Source organism: Linepithema humile, chromosome 2 (assembly GCF_040581485.1).
Source record: "Linepithema humile isolate Giens D197 chromosome 2, Lhum_UNIL_v1.0, whole genome shotgun sequence".
Lineage (NCBI taxonomy): Eukaryota > Metazoa > Arthropoda > Insecta > Hymenoptera > Formicidae > Linepithema > Linepithema humile.
Window position 1 is genome coordinate 28,957,596 of NC_090129.1, and position 15,690 is coordinate 28,973,285.

Consider the following 15,690-nt stretch of genomic DNA (forward strand, 5'->3'; position numbering starts at 1 on the left):
TCGCGACGAATCTCAAGTTCCGATATATTTACCTTGATTGCTTCGTCGCGAGAGGAATATTTCGTCAAAGCGATTCCATGATTCTGGTAAAGACGGAAGTCTTGAACTGGTCCATGCTGCATACACAGTGTCTTGAGAGTAGACCCGTCGATTTGCGGGGTAAGATTTTTCAGTAGGAGCCAAGTGGACATCCAGCCAGAGTTGCTGACCGTCGACGATTGGAGGCCCCACGAGCTAGAGGATCTACTGACACTTCCCAAGCCAGCGCCCCAGCCATTGCTCGGGTTCGTAGCTCCTTTGCTACTCAAACCAGGAGGTGGACCGCGCGCTTTACTCATTGGCGCGCCCCATAGCTCCGAAGTCACAGCAGTAGGCGGAGGAGCAGACTCTCCCCATGTATTCTTAGAAGTGCTGCAAATTGAATTTCTTAATTGTACAAACCGCAGGTTCAAAAGAAATAACAATAACACATAAACAGGAAAAAAAGAATGTAACGTGCTATAAATTTAGAATCGCTACCTGGTAAACGCGCTAGGTGTGGTAGCCGGTGGATTGAATGTCCAAGTAGAATTACTCAAACTCGGGATAGACGTATCAGGATTGGCTGCTTGCGGCGGTGGCGATGTCTTGCTGCTCGATGAGAAGATCGTATCTGAATCTTTGATAGTGGCCAAGGACAACGGAGAACGCACGACGGAGCCAGGAGTGATGCTAGGATCATCCTCGATGCTTTTTATCTGGGTACCCTAAAATGAAATGAAATATAGGTGGACCCGGATAAGCTTTAGATGCTAATACGCTACCGTATGTTTCAATGTTTTCACGCAATCTTTTAAATACTAAATAATTTTGTACCACGAAGCAATACTTCCTTACAGCCGAGTGTGACGACACGTTTTGCAACGTTAAAAGCGAGTAACGATTGACGATACTGGAAATGGATTACCTTCCATGGTTTTCCCGGTTCAAACTCCGGCACGAGATCTGTATATGCGGCACCACCAGGCTGCCAGTCCTTTCCGTCAGTCGAATCGCTGTTTCCGGGATCAGGCCAGCCGCTGTCGCCGAGTCGAGAAGACCAAGTGCCGTCACCTTGGCCTAGCAACGGATTCATGTTGGGACTGCTGTGTGATTGGGTCAAACCACCAGGTGTCGCGGGCGGCTTGCTCGTAGTTCCGGGAGCGCGGGAGAATTCGTTCGACACCAAATCGCCGTCCTTGTCAAGCGATGGCAGCTTCCACTGGTTTAATCTCGATTGCTGCTGACTCTGTTGAACACGACGTGTAGATGTAAATTCGCGCTCGCGTATCGAGACATCATGTTCATACAGGGTGTCCCATTTTAAAAACCCCACGTGAATAACTTTGTAGAAATTGGTTTTAGCAAAAAATATTTCAGACAAAAGTTGTTGGGTTTGGAGGGGGACATCCGATGATGACATTGGTTTAACCTAGGGTGTAGATGCCAAGGTCACATGGAGGTCAATTTTGTTTTTTTAAATGGAACACCCTATTTTTTATTCCAAAATCTAATAGCTGGTGTCAAGAGCTTTTCAAAACACTATAATAAAGTTATTTTTCATTAAGTACTTTTCGAGTTATGAGGCTTGTAAATTACAGTATTTTGACATAAAATATAAAATATCTTGTAAAACATTCAGTTTTTGAGAATGTTACCTTAATACTTTTATGCACAAAATAATGAGACAAATGAATTGGTATAAAGAAAACACATTGGTTTTAAAAAAGTATGCAGTTGCATGTTGCAAATTACATATTTTTTTTTGAAAGCAACTATGTGTTTTCTTTATACCAATTGATTCGTCTCATTATTTTATGCATAAAAGTATTAAAGTAAGATTCCCGAAAATTGAATGTTTTACAAGATATTTTGTATTTTATGTCAAAATACTGTAATTTACAAGCCTGACCTTCATATGATCTTGGCATGTACACCCTAGGTTAAACCAATGTCATCATCGGATGTCCCCCTCCAAACCCAACAACTTTTGTCTGAAACATTTTTTGCTAAAACCAATTTCTACAAAGTTATTCACGTGGGGTTTTTAAAATGGGACACCCTGTATATAAAAAGATATACGTACCACCGGTGGCTCTTTGTTCATTGTTAGATCACTGAAGCTATTCTGCAGAGCGGACATGGGGTCATGCACAGTGGAGGATTTGTAGTACTCCGATGCTTGTGAGGGAGGAGCCGGGTGCTGCTGCTGTTGTTTCATATATGTCGCTTGCTGCACCGCGATTTGATTCTGCAAATTCGTGATCTGCTGCTTAGTCTTAGTGATCTGGACGCTTATCTGCAGAGCTGATTGATTGCTTCCTTTCATTGTGTTCTGAACAGCGTGCTGTTGGTGCAACTGTTGCAAGACCTTAATCTGTTGCAGCAGCTGATTCAATAACATCAAAGTTTGGGGAGCCAGTGGTTGATTTAAGATCTGATGGTTCAGATATCCTTCGTGGACAGCCAGTTGAATCTGCTGCACAAGCATACGCAGTTGCTGCGTACTTGGCTGATTCTGTGACGCACGAGAGGCCTAAAAATTAATTTTGTCATTATTAACACCACATGAATTTAATATATTTTCCATTAATATAAAATTTGAATTAAAAAAAAAAAAAATTAAAAATACAGTCATCTTATTGCGAATAATATAATTAATTCTGTTCGATACATTATCTTCAAAAAAATTTTGAATTTTGAACACTATTAAATGTTTTGTTTTAATATTATATTAAAATGTATAAATGTTTGTGAATTAGAAACAGATATTGAAAATAGTCTAGTCTTGTTGTTGCCGTGATTTGAGAAGGCTCAAGAAACACTCGAGACGGAACTATTTACATCCTTACTGGTTGCCCACTGGACATTCCTGATTAAAATTTTAGAGATAACACATTTTATATCTTTTTTAAATATTTGTTTTTATAAATTATAAAATATTAAATTGGCCCTAACAGATAAGGTTCTGTACATTCTATGCATAGCTGATGTCCTGTAGGACAGATACAGTATAAATATATCAAGTTTAAACCTTTAAATTTGTTTGTAGTTATAGTAATATGTCATTAATAACGAAATTAACGATTATAAGATTAGTATTGCCCAAATCCAAAGTCATGCATTCAAAAATCAGACCAAATTGCATATATGTCAACAAACACATTAAACATAATCTTACAAAAACAACGTTGACGTCTTTTTACAAATGTATTCACGGAATTTTCTTCCATCTATAACATTTAACGCGTGAATTTGTTCACCTGATTGAAAGGAGGTTGTGGCGCATTGGTGCTTTGTTGTTGTTGCTGTAACGGAACTGTCTGTTGCTGTTGTTGCTGCTGCAGCTTGAGGAGGCTAGCACTCGAGACAGAACCACCTACGCCCCCGCTGGTCGCCCCACTGGGCACTCCTCCACCCTGTGTTACATATAAATTATACCTTACCTTCTTCTTCTTCTTCTTACCTTCTCTCTTCAGCGCGTTAATATATTATATTACTGTGAATATTTACAATATTTCTATTACAGGTATATTTCTCTCTTTATCAATCCATAATTTGTGTCTCTTTATAAACTTTTATAATCAAGTATCGTCTGTATTTGTGAGTCGTTTTCTTTTTTATATTTATAATGTATATAGATTGTGCAAGTGATACATTTACGTCGATGTAATAAAACAATTGCATATACACACAGAAAACAGTTAGTGACTATTCGTACCGCATCTGTATTGTGTAGCGGTTTTAATTTATCATTTCCAATCATAAACGTAGAAATATATCGACAGAGCGATGAGTGATCTTATAGGCGAAGGGGGGTGAAGCCTGAGCGGCAGGGGGAAATCATGCAACGGCATGTTGGTCGGCCAGAAAAATGGCGGTGTTATTAACCTAATCTTGGCTTGCGTAATGAATAATATTCATATATTAGAAATTCCGCGCTCGCTTAGTTACACGGGTCACCCGTAGCCGCCATCTTGGTCGGCTAGTTTTCCCCTTGCCCCTCTAGCTAACGCTCTGTCCATATATTCCTACGTCCATGTTTCCAAATTCATTACTCTCACAGCTATTAGATGGTTGTTAATTCATGATAAAATGTGAATTGTACACTCGCTCAATCAAATCGCTTGTTAAGCAAATTTCAATAAAAACCATAGTGCATATTTATTACTAAATATCTTCGCTTTGTCACACTTTCAAAAATTCACGTTTGTTACAATTTAACAATTGTTAATGAAGGATCATTCCTAACTTTTTATTTCAAAATCTCGTATACTTCAGAATGTTCGAAGATTGCTAAAATGTGTGTTTAGGTATGAAACATGAGTGTGATGGTGCATTATATTGATTAAATTTACCGGAGGAAATGACATCTGTTGTGCGACGTGATTGAAACGAGGATAAGTAGGTGCAGTAGTCGCTTGATGCGTCGGATCGTAACCCGAATGAGTGTCGTGACGTCTCCACTGTTCAAGAGGACGTAATTGGTTGAGAAGTTCCAAAGCTTCCTCACGGTTCATCTCCCGATTCCGTAATGCCAATTCCACGTCTTCTTTCTAAACACAACACAGAACATTCCGCGATGTTGTGCATCATATACATAGCATTCCACAAAAAAGTTCTACTATCAAATTCTTTAAGAAATAAAATTGAAAATCGATTCGTACGAAAGCTCAAAAAGACGACAAACCTTAAAACCCAAATCGCAGAGATATCGGAACTCGCGACTATTCCAAATGACTTCCTTCGTCAAAGTAGGTTTCGCGGGATGCGCCCAGCTAGGAGTCGGATCCATGTCAGAATCGGCCCAGCTTCCAGCGGGTCCCATGGGCTTTGGCTTATGCGCGGAAGGTCCTCCCCAAGCTGGATTCAACTGAGGTTCGTTCCATGTTGCCGGCGTTTTAGGATCGTCCCAAGATGTAGTATCGTGCGGCCCGTCTGTCCAAGTTCCGTTGCGGCCGCTTGGTGCACCGGGGTGACCCCACATAGGATTACCCACGTCTGGCTTCATTCCAGGTTGTCCTGGCATCCTGCTGTTTTGAGGCATGCCTGGTGGACATTGCATGCCTGCAATAAAAAAAAACAATGCTCAGTGTTCTTTATTTTAAGATTAAATAAAATATTCGGGGAAACAAAATGTAAATTAATAAATAATTAAAAACACATATAATAGTAAGGCTCCATATGATAACAATCAAGAAATATAATAGAAGAGCATTAAGAGCCGTCGCAGGATGTTAGTGCTAAATTTTTAATTTTTCTTAAAGAAATTAATAAATTAGTCCACAAGAGACAGTTAGATTGTACACCGATCTCAGATCGAGATACCTAAAGTGTACGAAATTTTAAGTACATTGTTCTCATATATCGAGAAACTTAATGTACATATAGAAATTATTGGAAAGAAAGGAAAAGAGAAAAAATATCAGAACGCGAGTGGCTAAGCCGCTACTAATAAATAATTAATCTCCGAATGTACGAAACAATCATGGATTTTAACGCTTACCTCCACGAGCCAGGTTTTGCGCAGGCAGATCTTTCCAGTGCGATACTTTGCTGCCAGGCATAGCACGCTGATTAGCCCCCGGATTTCCCCAGAGGCTAGTACCATCGTCATAATTGGGTACATTGCGACGCTGCGTCGGCGGCGAAGGCTCCTCCCAACCGGACGGTTTGCCGGGCATAATGTCCTTCGGCGGTGGCGCGGCCCACTGATTCACATTCGATGGATTTATCATCTTCGCCGGTGGTCCGGACGGATGCTGATGACCCATCTGGTGATGCGGCGGGCCGGGTGGCTGACTCCACATCGCGTCCGCGTTCGCACCATGCAATCGTCCCGATATACCACGCGGATCTCCGCGCATATCGGCCATTCGTGGGTCGCGTGCCATAGGATCCATTACGCGCATATGATCTCGGGGATCTAAGGACATACGGTGATCCCGTGGATCACGCATCTCCCTCGGATCCACTGATCTCAAATCCCGCGGATCTCTATGGTCTATTCTGGGATCACCCCAATTGGACCCTGTCGCAACCAAAATCTCTTGTAATCACGGTTATCTTTGTCGTGCGATAATCAAATTGATTTATAAGCGATCTCAATTTTAACTGTCAAATATGACAGTACTTTTTTCAATCTGCAATAATGACTTATTATCGTAAAGAGCATTCAATTTTATATAATCGAGAACATATGTAAATCACTTATGAATCAATTTAGTTTGATTTTGCATTGCAGCCAGCCATAGAATTGTATTATTAATTGAGTTTATATTAATATCGTTCGAAAATCAAATATAAAGAAAGCTATTCTGTTATGCGATAAATAAATGTTATAAATAAACATTAAAAGGAGCGTAAAGAGCCACAATGCAAATTCTTCGTGCAAAGGTCACTGTATTCTCATTTAAAATTATTTACAATAATTTTCAATAAGTTTCTGCCTGACATCAGGCCTTCCTGAATGTGAGATATAAATAATTTTAAATAAGAATACATTAACTTTCGCACGAAGAACTTGTGGCTCTTTACGTTCCTTTTGATTTGTATTTGATTTTGTTAAACACCTGAACCTTTCATATTATTTATTTTAAATGTTATAAGTTATAGTATTTTGTCCACACGGATGCGTAATAAAATAGCTATATTTATAATCTTAATCAACATAATATATAATTCATAGAATTTAATGAAACAAAACAGGACAGAATTTATATTATGCCATCATTAATTCTATGTAATTAAGTGCGTATTTGATTTAAGGAAAAGCATCCCAACATTTCATTTCCATATAAAAAGCGCACTTTCAAAAAAATAACACATTTCTTCAATTAGAGATCACTTGGAACTAATAGTGTTTGCAGATATGCAAAATCAGGTAAAAATCGCATGAATTGTATCCCCAGTTTTTATCTTAAAGCTGTGTGAACGCCGGAGTGTCTGTATCCTAACAGGCAAATATACATTAAACATAAGCCGCAGCTGAATGTATCAAAAGCATAATAATATAACCAATTCATTATCTTACGCGCAAATACGAGTGTAAGTTCTTAAGTACACTTTGTGTCCCAATTATTTTTTCTAAAAATTCTATAGAAAAAAGAATATGGAACTTTGTTCAGAATGGCTCAAAACAATCAAATAACATTTTACTCTATACACTTATATTATTACAAGTCTGTTCTGTAAGATGATATTATGTATTATATTTTAAATATTTGCATCATGCATTACGTGAAAGTATTATTTTTAAAGAATTCTTTTTAGTATTAAATATATTACTCTCATCTTTGTAGAATGTTTTCAAAGCTCGCTTTGCAGTTTTCCAATGCTTTTACAACATTTAAAAAATGTATCAAATATATATTAACAAATTTAAGTATTATCTCTTCTCTCATAATAAAAAAAAATGTAACAATAATAAAGATATACGATTCAAAACATTTCTTCCCTAAATATTATTCATAGTCTGCTAATTAGACTTATGTTTCCGAACATAAAGCAGTGTACTAACAGGCACGACAAACAGCTAATAAACGCTGGAAAAATGAAGAATGCCTCTCGATCGAAACCAAGAAATTTAGAGGAAAATTTTGCCTATATAGATCTGGCAACTCCAACCTTCACCAGCCCACCTCCTCCCCACATACCGGCTTGATTACCGGCTGCACCAGTCCACTGAGCGGCGCTCGGTTGCGACGGCGTTGGTGCACCGGTCCACATGTTTGACGAATCCGCAGTTTCGTCATCTTCGCCCCAGGTGCCGCCGATATTGGTCGCTGGGGTGTGTCCCCATGGTGTCTTTGTCTGCTGCTGAGGCGGCGGCTGCCCTCCGTTACGAAGATTCGCCTCCCACAGATCAGTACCGTTATTCACCGGTGGCTTCCAGATCGGTACGCCGTCTTTGGTCATGCTTGGCTCGGGGGACGTCGGCACGTCCCAGTTTGTATCTTGATTCACGTTTTGCTGCAATTGCGTGAACATTAGATAAATAATTTGTCGATCCTGTAGCGATTGTAAAGTTTCGTTGCACACTTTTATTCCTCCGTTAAAAAATTTATCGAGACTTTATATGAAATATTTATATCGAATGGCAAAGACAATCTCTCAAGATTAACGCGGACTACATATCTGTCCAAGATATTCAATAGTACTTACACAGCCCCAGCCATCATGACTGAAGAGAGCTTCCCTCATCGTATTGAGTTGTTCGAGTTGCTGTTTCGTAGACGGATTATTAGCCGCCGCGGTATTGCCGATGCTCACAGCTCCTTGGGTGGGATTATTCGATTGATTATTGTTCGCACTTGAACCAGAAGATTGCTGTTGTTGGACGCCGCTACTGTTGTTATTCTGCACTGACGGATTTTGTCCAAGACCACCTGGATTATTAGACTTTCCCTGAGCCCATTGGTTATTATTCTGATTCCCTTGGGTGGGATTATTTGATTGTGACGTTGGCGGTCCAGATTGTTGATTCGATTGTTGATTGGGATTATTAACCTTACTCACATTGCCTAAACGATAAAAAGATAAATGCATTTGGTTTTATAAGGGAAAAAGTTTAACAGTATTTTCCAAATATTACTTTTACGATTTATGTCCCATGTACATACAAAATATGAAAAATTACTAGTATTTCAAAAGATTTTGATAAATTTGAGATGAACTCTAAATAGAAATTGTTCGAAGGGATTAAAATTTAAAAGAATCAAACAACATGCATGTCTTTCGTATTAAATATAGACACGATTCTTACAATTTGATTACAAAAAATTTGCATATAGATTAATTCCAAGTTTCTTAGATAGGCATGACATTACCTGGATTATTTTGGCTACCAGGCGGTCCTTGATTTTGATTTTGATTTGGATTTCCAGTGACGGATCGATTGACAGTATTCGCGCCCCAATTATTGGGCGCATTAGCACCACCAGGTGGATTTCCGGGTGTGCCACCCCAACCACTCTGATTCGTATTGTTGTTATTCTGCGTGGCAGCTTGCGTCGTCCCCCAATTGGCAGCTCCTCCGCTATTTAAGGAACTCTCGCCACCTCCCGCCAGTCGCAATATCATTGGTATACCCCAACGTTGCTTGTAACTTGCGATAGGCTCGGCGTCCTTGTGGTGCAAGCGCGACGACTGATTAAACAGGACGTTCAAGACGGATTTGAGTTGACGTCGTTGAACTTCACATTTGCTCCCATGAATCTCGTACGCTCTTCGACAAGCGAGAACTAACGCACGCACACGTATTATAAGGGATGACCATTGCGACGTAGACGGTACAATGGAATCTTCGTTGCCGTTGCATACGATGGCATTATCGTAATCGTTCAGACGACTCGGGTCGCGTCTAAGAGTATCTCGGTCATATTTGAAGTGAGCGTCATCTTTCGATGTTGTAGAAGCCTTGAGCTTGTCAATGGCATAAATTTGCACGCCTTTAAATTTAGTTGCATCATAATGACGCAGGTCATTCTTATTAAGATCAGCTGTATGACTTAGCAATATATACTGGATACATATTTGGTCATTTCGGAGTATATTGAAATATTCCAATCGCATTTCATTGCCGTTCGTGCGACTCTCCGCCCGAGATACAGGTACAACAATTGTTTGGGATGCGACGGTGGCTGATTGGCATGTAAGCGTCATCGTAGGCTTGCAGGTAGTCATTATAGGAATGTTGACAGTCAACTTAACTTGCTTTCTGTTGTCAGATTCGTCAAGTCGAGCGGCATGAGATGTTTCAAACTTAACATTACTACACTTATCGCTTAGCGTAGACCTAGATACAGACTTAATGATAGAGTTAGATTCGTGATCGGTAGCGACCAATCCCCTATACCTATTAATCTTAAAACAAGTGTTTAGAGGCTTATTGTTATCCTGAAATAAAAGAGCACCAACAGTAAATATTGTTGCTTCGGTACAACTAATACCATCATTTTGAGACCCTAAGATCCTAACATTAGTAGTCATTACACTAGTCTTGTAGCACACAGCGATGTCAACAATGTCTCCGATAACATCTGGATTATTATTACTAATATTAATTTCTTCTTCAATACTACCAACGTTACTGTACTCGTTATTATAATATTCATTATAATTATTACCAACGTTGTAATCATTACTTTTACACATTATTAATAGTGGAACACATAAGTGTTGCGTCAGCTCGGTCACAGTGACATTACATAATGGAGAAATAGAAGATTGTACATACAGTTGTGTGAGATTTTTCAGGAAAGATCGCAAAGTGTGGTCAATTACTTCGTTTCTGGAAACGATAAGCGTAATGGAAGAACTGGCGGCGTATATCGCGAAATTCTGAGCGTAGACAGACACCGATACTAGTGTGTTGCCATTGAAATGCGTTTCCAAGAGGTGTCGTACTATTCGGCGGCTCAGCGAAACTCGGATGTCAGAGTTAGAATCATCCAGAATTCTATCGTTTGCAAGCAGTCTGGAGATCTGAGCAAAACTGGTAACTAGGGCGTACTTATCACCTAGTAGTTTCATTCTATTCGATGTGGTAGTGGAATCGTCCCTCTTAATACAAAGTACCGGGATGTCGGGAGCTATCTTTTCAAAGCCACCACTAAAGAGGAGGTAATGGTTACTGTAACTGGTTGAGCTGAGCAATATCACAGACTTGGAGTTGTTATTACTTACATAACTAAAATTAGCCTTAGATTTATTGTTGTCGCCTAGGTCAAGGCAGGACCCTAGTAAGGAGTAATTGTCAGAGTTAGGGAGGCGCAACGACCGTTGGGGACTATCAGACTTGGGTATCCTAACTAGGCTAGGTACCCCAACGATGCAATACGCTTTGTCCCTTACTTGTGAATTTGCATATATAGGATATAACCTAAAGTATTTATAGCTAAAGCTAGTCTTATTATCACTTAATGTCTTACAAGTAGACTTAGAGTTATTGGCGGAGCTGCCCAGCTGCGGACCAAGCAAGCCCGATGCGTAGAGCTTTCTGTACTTGTGATGATTATGTTCTGCATTGTTGTGGTTATTTATTTTATTATTATTATCGCAGATTAGAAGGTGATTTGTTGGGTATTTTGTGGTTGCTGGCGCCACTGACTGGCAGGCCTTACCTATGCCGGTTAGGTTCAACTCACCTATAATTAAAACAGGTGACGCTGTATAAAGATCCTTTGCAATTACTTTTCGAAATTTCAAAGAAATTTCTACATTTAAGAAAGAATGTATATGCAAATTGCTACTATTTGAAAAACATGATGCTTACAAAAAGTTTCATTGTTGTTATGTTTCGTTAATTTAATCATGTATGTATATACCTTTAACATCAACCAACTTTCTCAGAACTGTTAAAGCTGAGCTTATCATTTTATTCAGCTTCCAAAATCGTAAATATTATTTTTCTAAAATGCGCGATAACATTTATCCTACAATTTTTATAACAAGCGATTTTCATAGATATATAATATATTAAGCAAGTAAAAATAAAATTAATGTAAGTGTATGTGTGTGAGTATGTGAAAATAAATAGAAAGTACAAATGTGCGTCTATAAACATTTGATTTACTCACCAGCTTGGTTCGGCAGGACGGTTGAAAAGTCATTGGCGGCGGTAGCTTCGGGATGGCTAATAGATGCTGCCATCGTGCTGCTGTTTGCTATCGATTCGATATCACAGTACCTAGTGTGCTCTGATCCTTCTTCTTCCCCTACCCCATCCAGACTGCTTTTCCCTAATACTACTACATCCCCCTGCAACGTTAAAAAAAGGACAATTTAATTTTAAATATACTTTAAAAAATTATTATAGTACACAATGTATAAAAAAATATAAATAAATATTATGTAAATAATAATGCAATAATGTAAAACTGAACAAATATTGCATATAAAGATAAGATAAATTTAACCTTTGTAATAAGTTTAGCTAGGCACAATGTATGCATTTTTCAATAACAAAGAAGTTATTTTCATGCAATATTTACAAATGTTTCAAAAATAAAAAAACTTAACATTGAAATATAAAAATCCAAATAATCATACACATGTTAAATTACATAATTTATCCCAGACTTTTACAAAAAAAAAAGAGCATTTCTCTTCTATACAGATTATCTATATTAACAGAATTATTAAATCACTTCGTTAAAAACAACAATAGAATTTTCTTCAGTTCATTTTGCCCTTCTAGTAAAAGTTAATAATATTTAAATACGAAAGTAAGAATGTCTGTTGACACCAAGAGTCTGAAATTTCAGTAATATGAATAATTCATTTTGAATTCATGCAACTTCTTAAAATTCACTATGACATAAGCGTGTGACATACTCCACATAAAAAAAATAGCTATCTTAAATGTTTAAAATTTACATATAAATGCTTACCATGGAATTTTGTACGAAGGCATTTGTTTCTGTAGAAATCTCATGTGAACTAGAATTGTATGGAAACATTGGGCTCAGTTCTTCTTTGGCAGGCAATGCATAGAAACCAAGATCTGTGCAGAAAACATACAAAAGTATTTAACAATGATTTCAAACATTTACATTCTATTACATTAATACACATTTACTTTTTTAATGTGTGTTAATTTATTTCATGAAATGCTGCACTAAATAAAAAATTAACAGTAATAGCTGATCGTGAAATGATTATGTTGATTCATAAATATCAATATAAAAAGTTAAATTCAATAAAAAGTTATACACAATTTTTATGTTTTAGCAGAGAGCAATAAAATATGTATAAAACAGCTATAAACATATACATTCTCAATCAATTTGAAAATAAACTTTTTTTTGTAAAATATGGAACAAATTTATCATAAAATTTTCTAAAATAATATTTCTACTATATATATTTATGGTTATTTTATAAAATAACAAGCTAAAAAACTTGAGGTTACTATTCAAACTAGAGTAAATAAAATGTCATAAAAAAGTATAGTCATTATTTGTAAAAATTAAAACAAATTAATACCTCGTAAACTAACGCTATCAGTGCGCTCCTAGCTCCATGCCAGTGGAGATCTGGAAAAAGAAAATACAAAACATGTCAAGGTAATTTTACAACATTTGTCCTATAAAAATGTTCTACTTATACATCCTTAAGTTTTAAATGCTTAATAAAATTAAAATATTCTCCATAAAAAGTTTAATAGAAATATAAATTCTCAATAATGAAATATCTAGGCAATTGAGTTAAAGCAAATGCAATTTTTATAAAAGTAAAATGTAAAATCTTGTTATTCACTTGTAGTACAATCTTAAAATATAAATCACTGAAAGATATAAAAACTTCAATATTCTATCTTTAGAAAAATCTTTATTACAAATTTACTTTAAACTTGTTAAAATACGCTGTCACTAAAATTTTAATCAATAGAACACTGTACATTGACAACTTTGCAAGAAAAATAATTGAATAATGTTATAAAAAAGATAAACTAGCAATGTATAAATAAAGATATCGATCTTTAAAAAAACATAAGAAGTAGGAATCTGTTCAGATGTTCGGTTTTCATCGATTTTAAGACGAATACAATTTACAATTCCACACCAAACACTCTTCCCGGCTGCGACTCACTGTTACTATCGATCGGAGCACCTCAAAGAAGCAAAACGAGAAGGAAGAGCGTAAAAATGATACGCTCAAGGTTAAATCTAAACAGTTCTCCATAATCGCAGCCAGTTGCGGACTCGAAGCCCGTTGTTGGATATCGCAAGCAAGAATCCTAACCTAAACGACGTAATTACCGCATTACGGCCCTGTTTATCCGACTCCCGAAATACGGCTTGCTGAAACATTCCGCTCTCGTCCGGGCGAGAGAGAGATCCGCTTAGCTCGATCCGACGACGGCGGCGGGCGCGATGGAGAGGAATACTGCACGACGACACACGATCGTCTGATAACGCGACATTATTTACGTACAAGCTGTCCTCGCGTAATGCCACCTCGCGTTTTTGAGGCGCTCTGTTCCAGCCGTGCAGAACGGAGCAGCGAACGTCACTCTATGCCAGCGCACGACGCACTTCTCGGAGAACGAGCGTAGCTCGCACGGTACGCAGCGGCATCGAGACAGAGAGAGGGAAAGAGACGCTCGCACGGAAAGCGGAAGACGCCGCGAAAGAAAGACAGAGAAGGAGAAAGAGACAGGAATATCCGGCGGAAAAAAATAAAAGGAACGTACCTCGAACCGAGCGTCACACATCGGGTCACTCGGGACGATTAAGAGGCAGTCGATGTTGGATCCTGCGTGCTCCCCCTGCCCCCGCCCTCCGCGTGAGATACATTCGCGAGCGAACGTCGGCGGCATCGGCGTAGCCGCGTAAATTCCACGAGAAGGTTAGACGGCAACGGCGGCGGCGGCGACGGCGGCAACGGTGGCGATTGTGGCGGCGCGCAGGGACGAAAGGCAAAGGGAGAAGAAAAGGGCCACCGCGGGGAGTGCCACGCGGGCGATCTCGTCGTCGTACCCGGGGCGTGCGCGCGGCGGGTCTACGATCGCGTTTCGGACTTACACTCGGCACCCGGGCACGCGAGAAGAACGGATCAGTCTGCACGAAGCTATTTTGCTAGAACGCGCGGAATAGCGAAGCGTTAGTCCGCTCGCTTGGCTAGCGAACGGCTATTCCTGCGAGCGACCATCCTCCCCCCGCTGTATGCAGCGCGACCGCCGCCGCCGCCGCCGCCACCGCCGCCGCCGCCGCCGCCGCCGCCGCCGCGCGCGCGATCGGAGCGATCAGCGGTGCGGGCGGGGCGCGACGTTCACAACGGCGCGCGTCCGCCGCACCGTGTTCGTATGCACGCGTTTTCCCCGCTTCGTCCGCTGCCCTCGTCCGGAGCCGCCGCTGGCCACGACGAGAGTCGGAGAAACGAACTTTTTCGCAAAATTGCGACGTCGCCTCCCGATCTAACTTGACTGCATTGTCGGTCGAGCAGACGCGCGCGGACCATCGCCTCAGCCGTCCTCCATCGTCGGCCGCTATTAGAATATCAATGTCCCTCGTACAAATGACGCAATAAGTGTCGATGCTGCTTTACGATTATTTTGAAATATCACGTCGCGCGACAAGTATTGATACTTTAGTTCTCCCGAAAACATTGATAAATGACACACTTGAACGATACCGAAGCGCGTGTGCATCAGTGCTGAGTAATGAAAGCATATTGATAATATTGGATAATGTTATCGAAGTGTCGTAAATACATCTAATCAAGATTGCGTATACATTATTTCGCGTACTCGCAGTTATCATTAAAACACTCCTCAAAACTAGAGTCCGCAGTTTCCGTTTTATCTTCCGCTAGTACTGATCTTAATCTCTCAGCCTTCCCCTCTTTTCCCTGTCTCTTGCCTTCTCTCTTTCTTCTACCATTTTCCTCTTCCCTCTCTTTCTCTCTCACTCTTTTATTCGTTCTCTTTCTCTTTCTCTCCCGTCATTCGCCCTCTCTCTCTCTCTCTCTCTCTCTCTCTCTCTCTCTCTCTCTCTCTCTCTCTCTCTCTCTCCCCACAATTTCCCCTTCTCATCCCACTCTAATCTCTCCTCTTCCTCTCTCTCTCTTTCTGCCGTCAATAAGAGAATTCTCACCATATATCGCGCGCGCATAATCCGTTATGATGACGGACGTCGCAAAAATCTCGCGCGAGGTCGCATGCTTCAT

The 15,690-nt window shown here is 39.6% G+C and overlaps 1 protein-coding gene across 8 annotated transcripts in view; it reads right to left on the reverse strand.

Annotated features, from left to right (window-relative positions):
• The window catches only part of gw (trinucleotide repeat containing adaptor protein gawky), a 60,540-nt gene that overhangs the window by 33,931 nt on the left and 10,919 nt on the right, over window positions 1-15,690 (reverse strand). Inside the window, exons 1-15 of one of the 8 annotated variants that reach the window (XM_012373514.2) lie at window positions 14,216-14,819; window positions 13,006-13,055; window positions 12,411-12,523; window positions 11,598-11,781; window positions 8,847-11,165; window positions 8,182-8,540; window positions 7,674-7,989; window positions 5,525-6,049; window positions 4,709-5,085; window positions 4,377-4,574; window positions 3,282-3,437; window positions 2,105-2,554; window positions 947-1,267; window positions 520-746; window positions 33-411 (exon numbers count right to left, since the gene is read on the reverse strand). In XM_012373514.2, the coding sequence (XP_012228937.2) occupies window positions 33-411; window positions 520-746; window positions 947-1,267; window positions 2,105-2,554; window positions 3,282-3,437; window positions 4,377-4,574; window positions 4,709-5,085; window positions 5,525-6,049; window positions 7,674-7,989; window positions 8,182-8,540; window positions 8,847-11,165; window positions 11,598-11,781; window positions 12,411-12,479 (5,880 nt within the window). In that variant the 5' untranslated portion in view covers window positions 12,480-12,523; window positions 13,006-13,055; window positions 14,216-14,819. Of the gene's footprint in view, window positions 1-32; window positions 412-519; window positions 747-946; window positions 1,268-2,104; window positions 2,555-3,281; window positions 3,438-4,376; window positions 4,575-4,708; window positions 5,086-5,524; window positions 6,050-7,673; window positions 7,990-8,181; window positions 8,541-8,846; window positions 11,166-11,597; window positions 11,782-12,410; window positions 12,524-13,005; window positions 13,056-13,764; window positions 14,088-14,215; window positions 14,820-15,690 lie in introns of those variants that run through there. The other 7 variants (XM_012373515.2, XM_012373516.2, XM_012373518.2 and 4 more) reach the window with 7 other exon arrangements.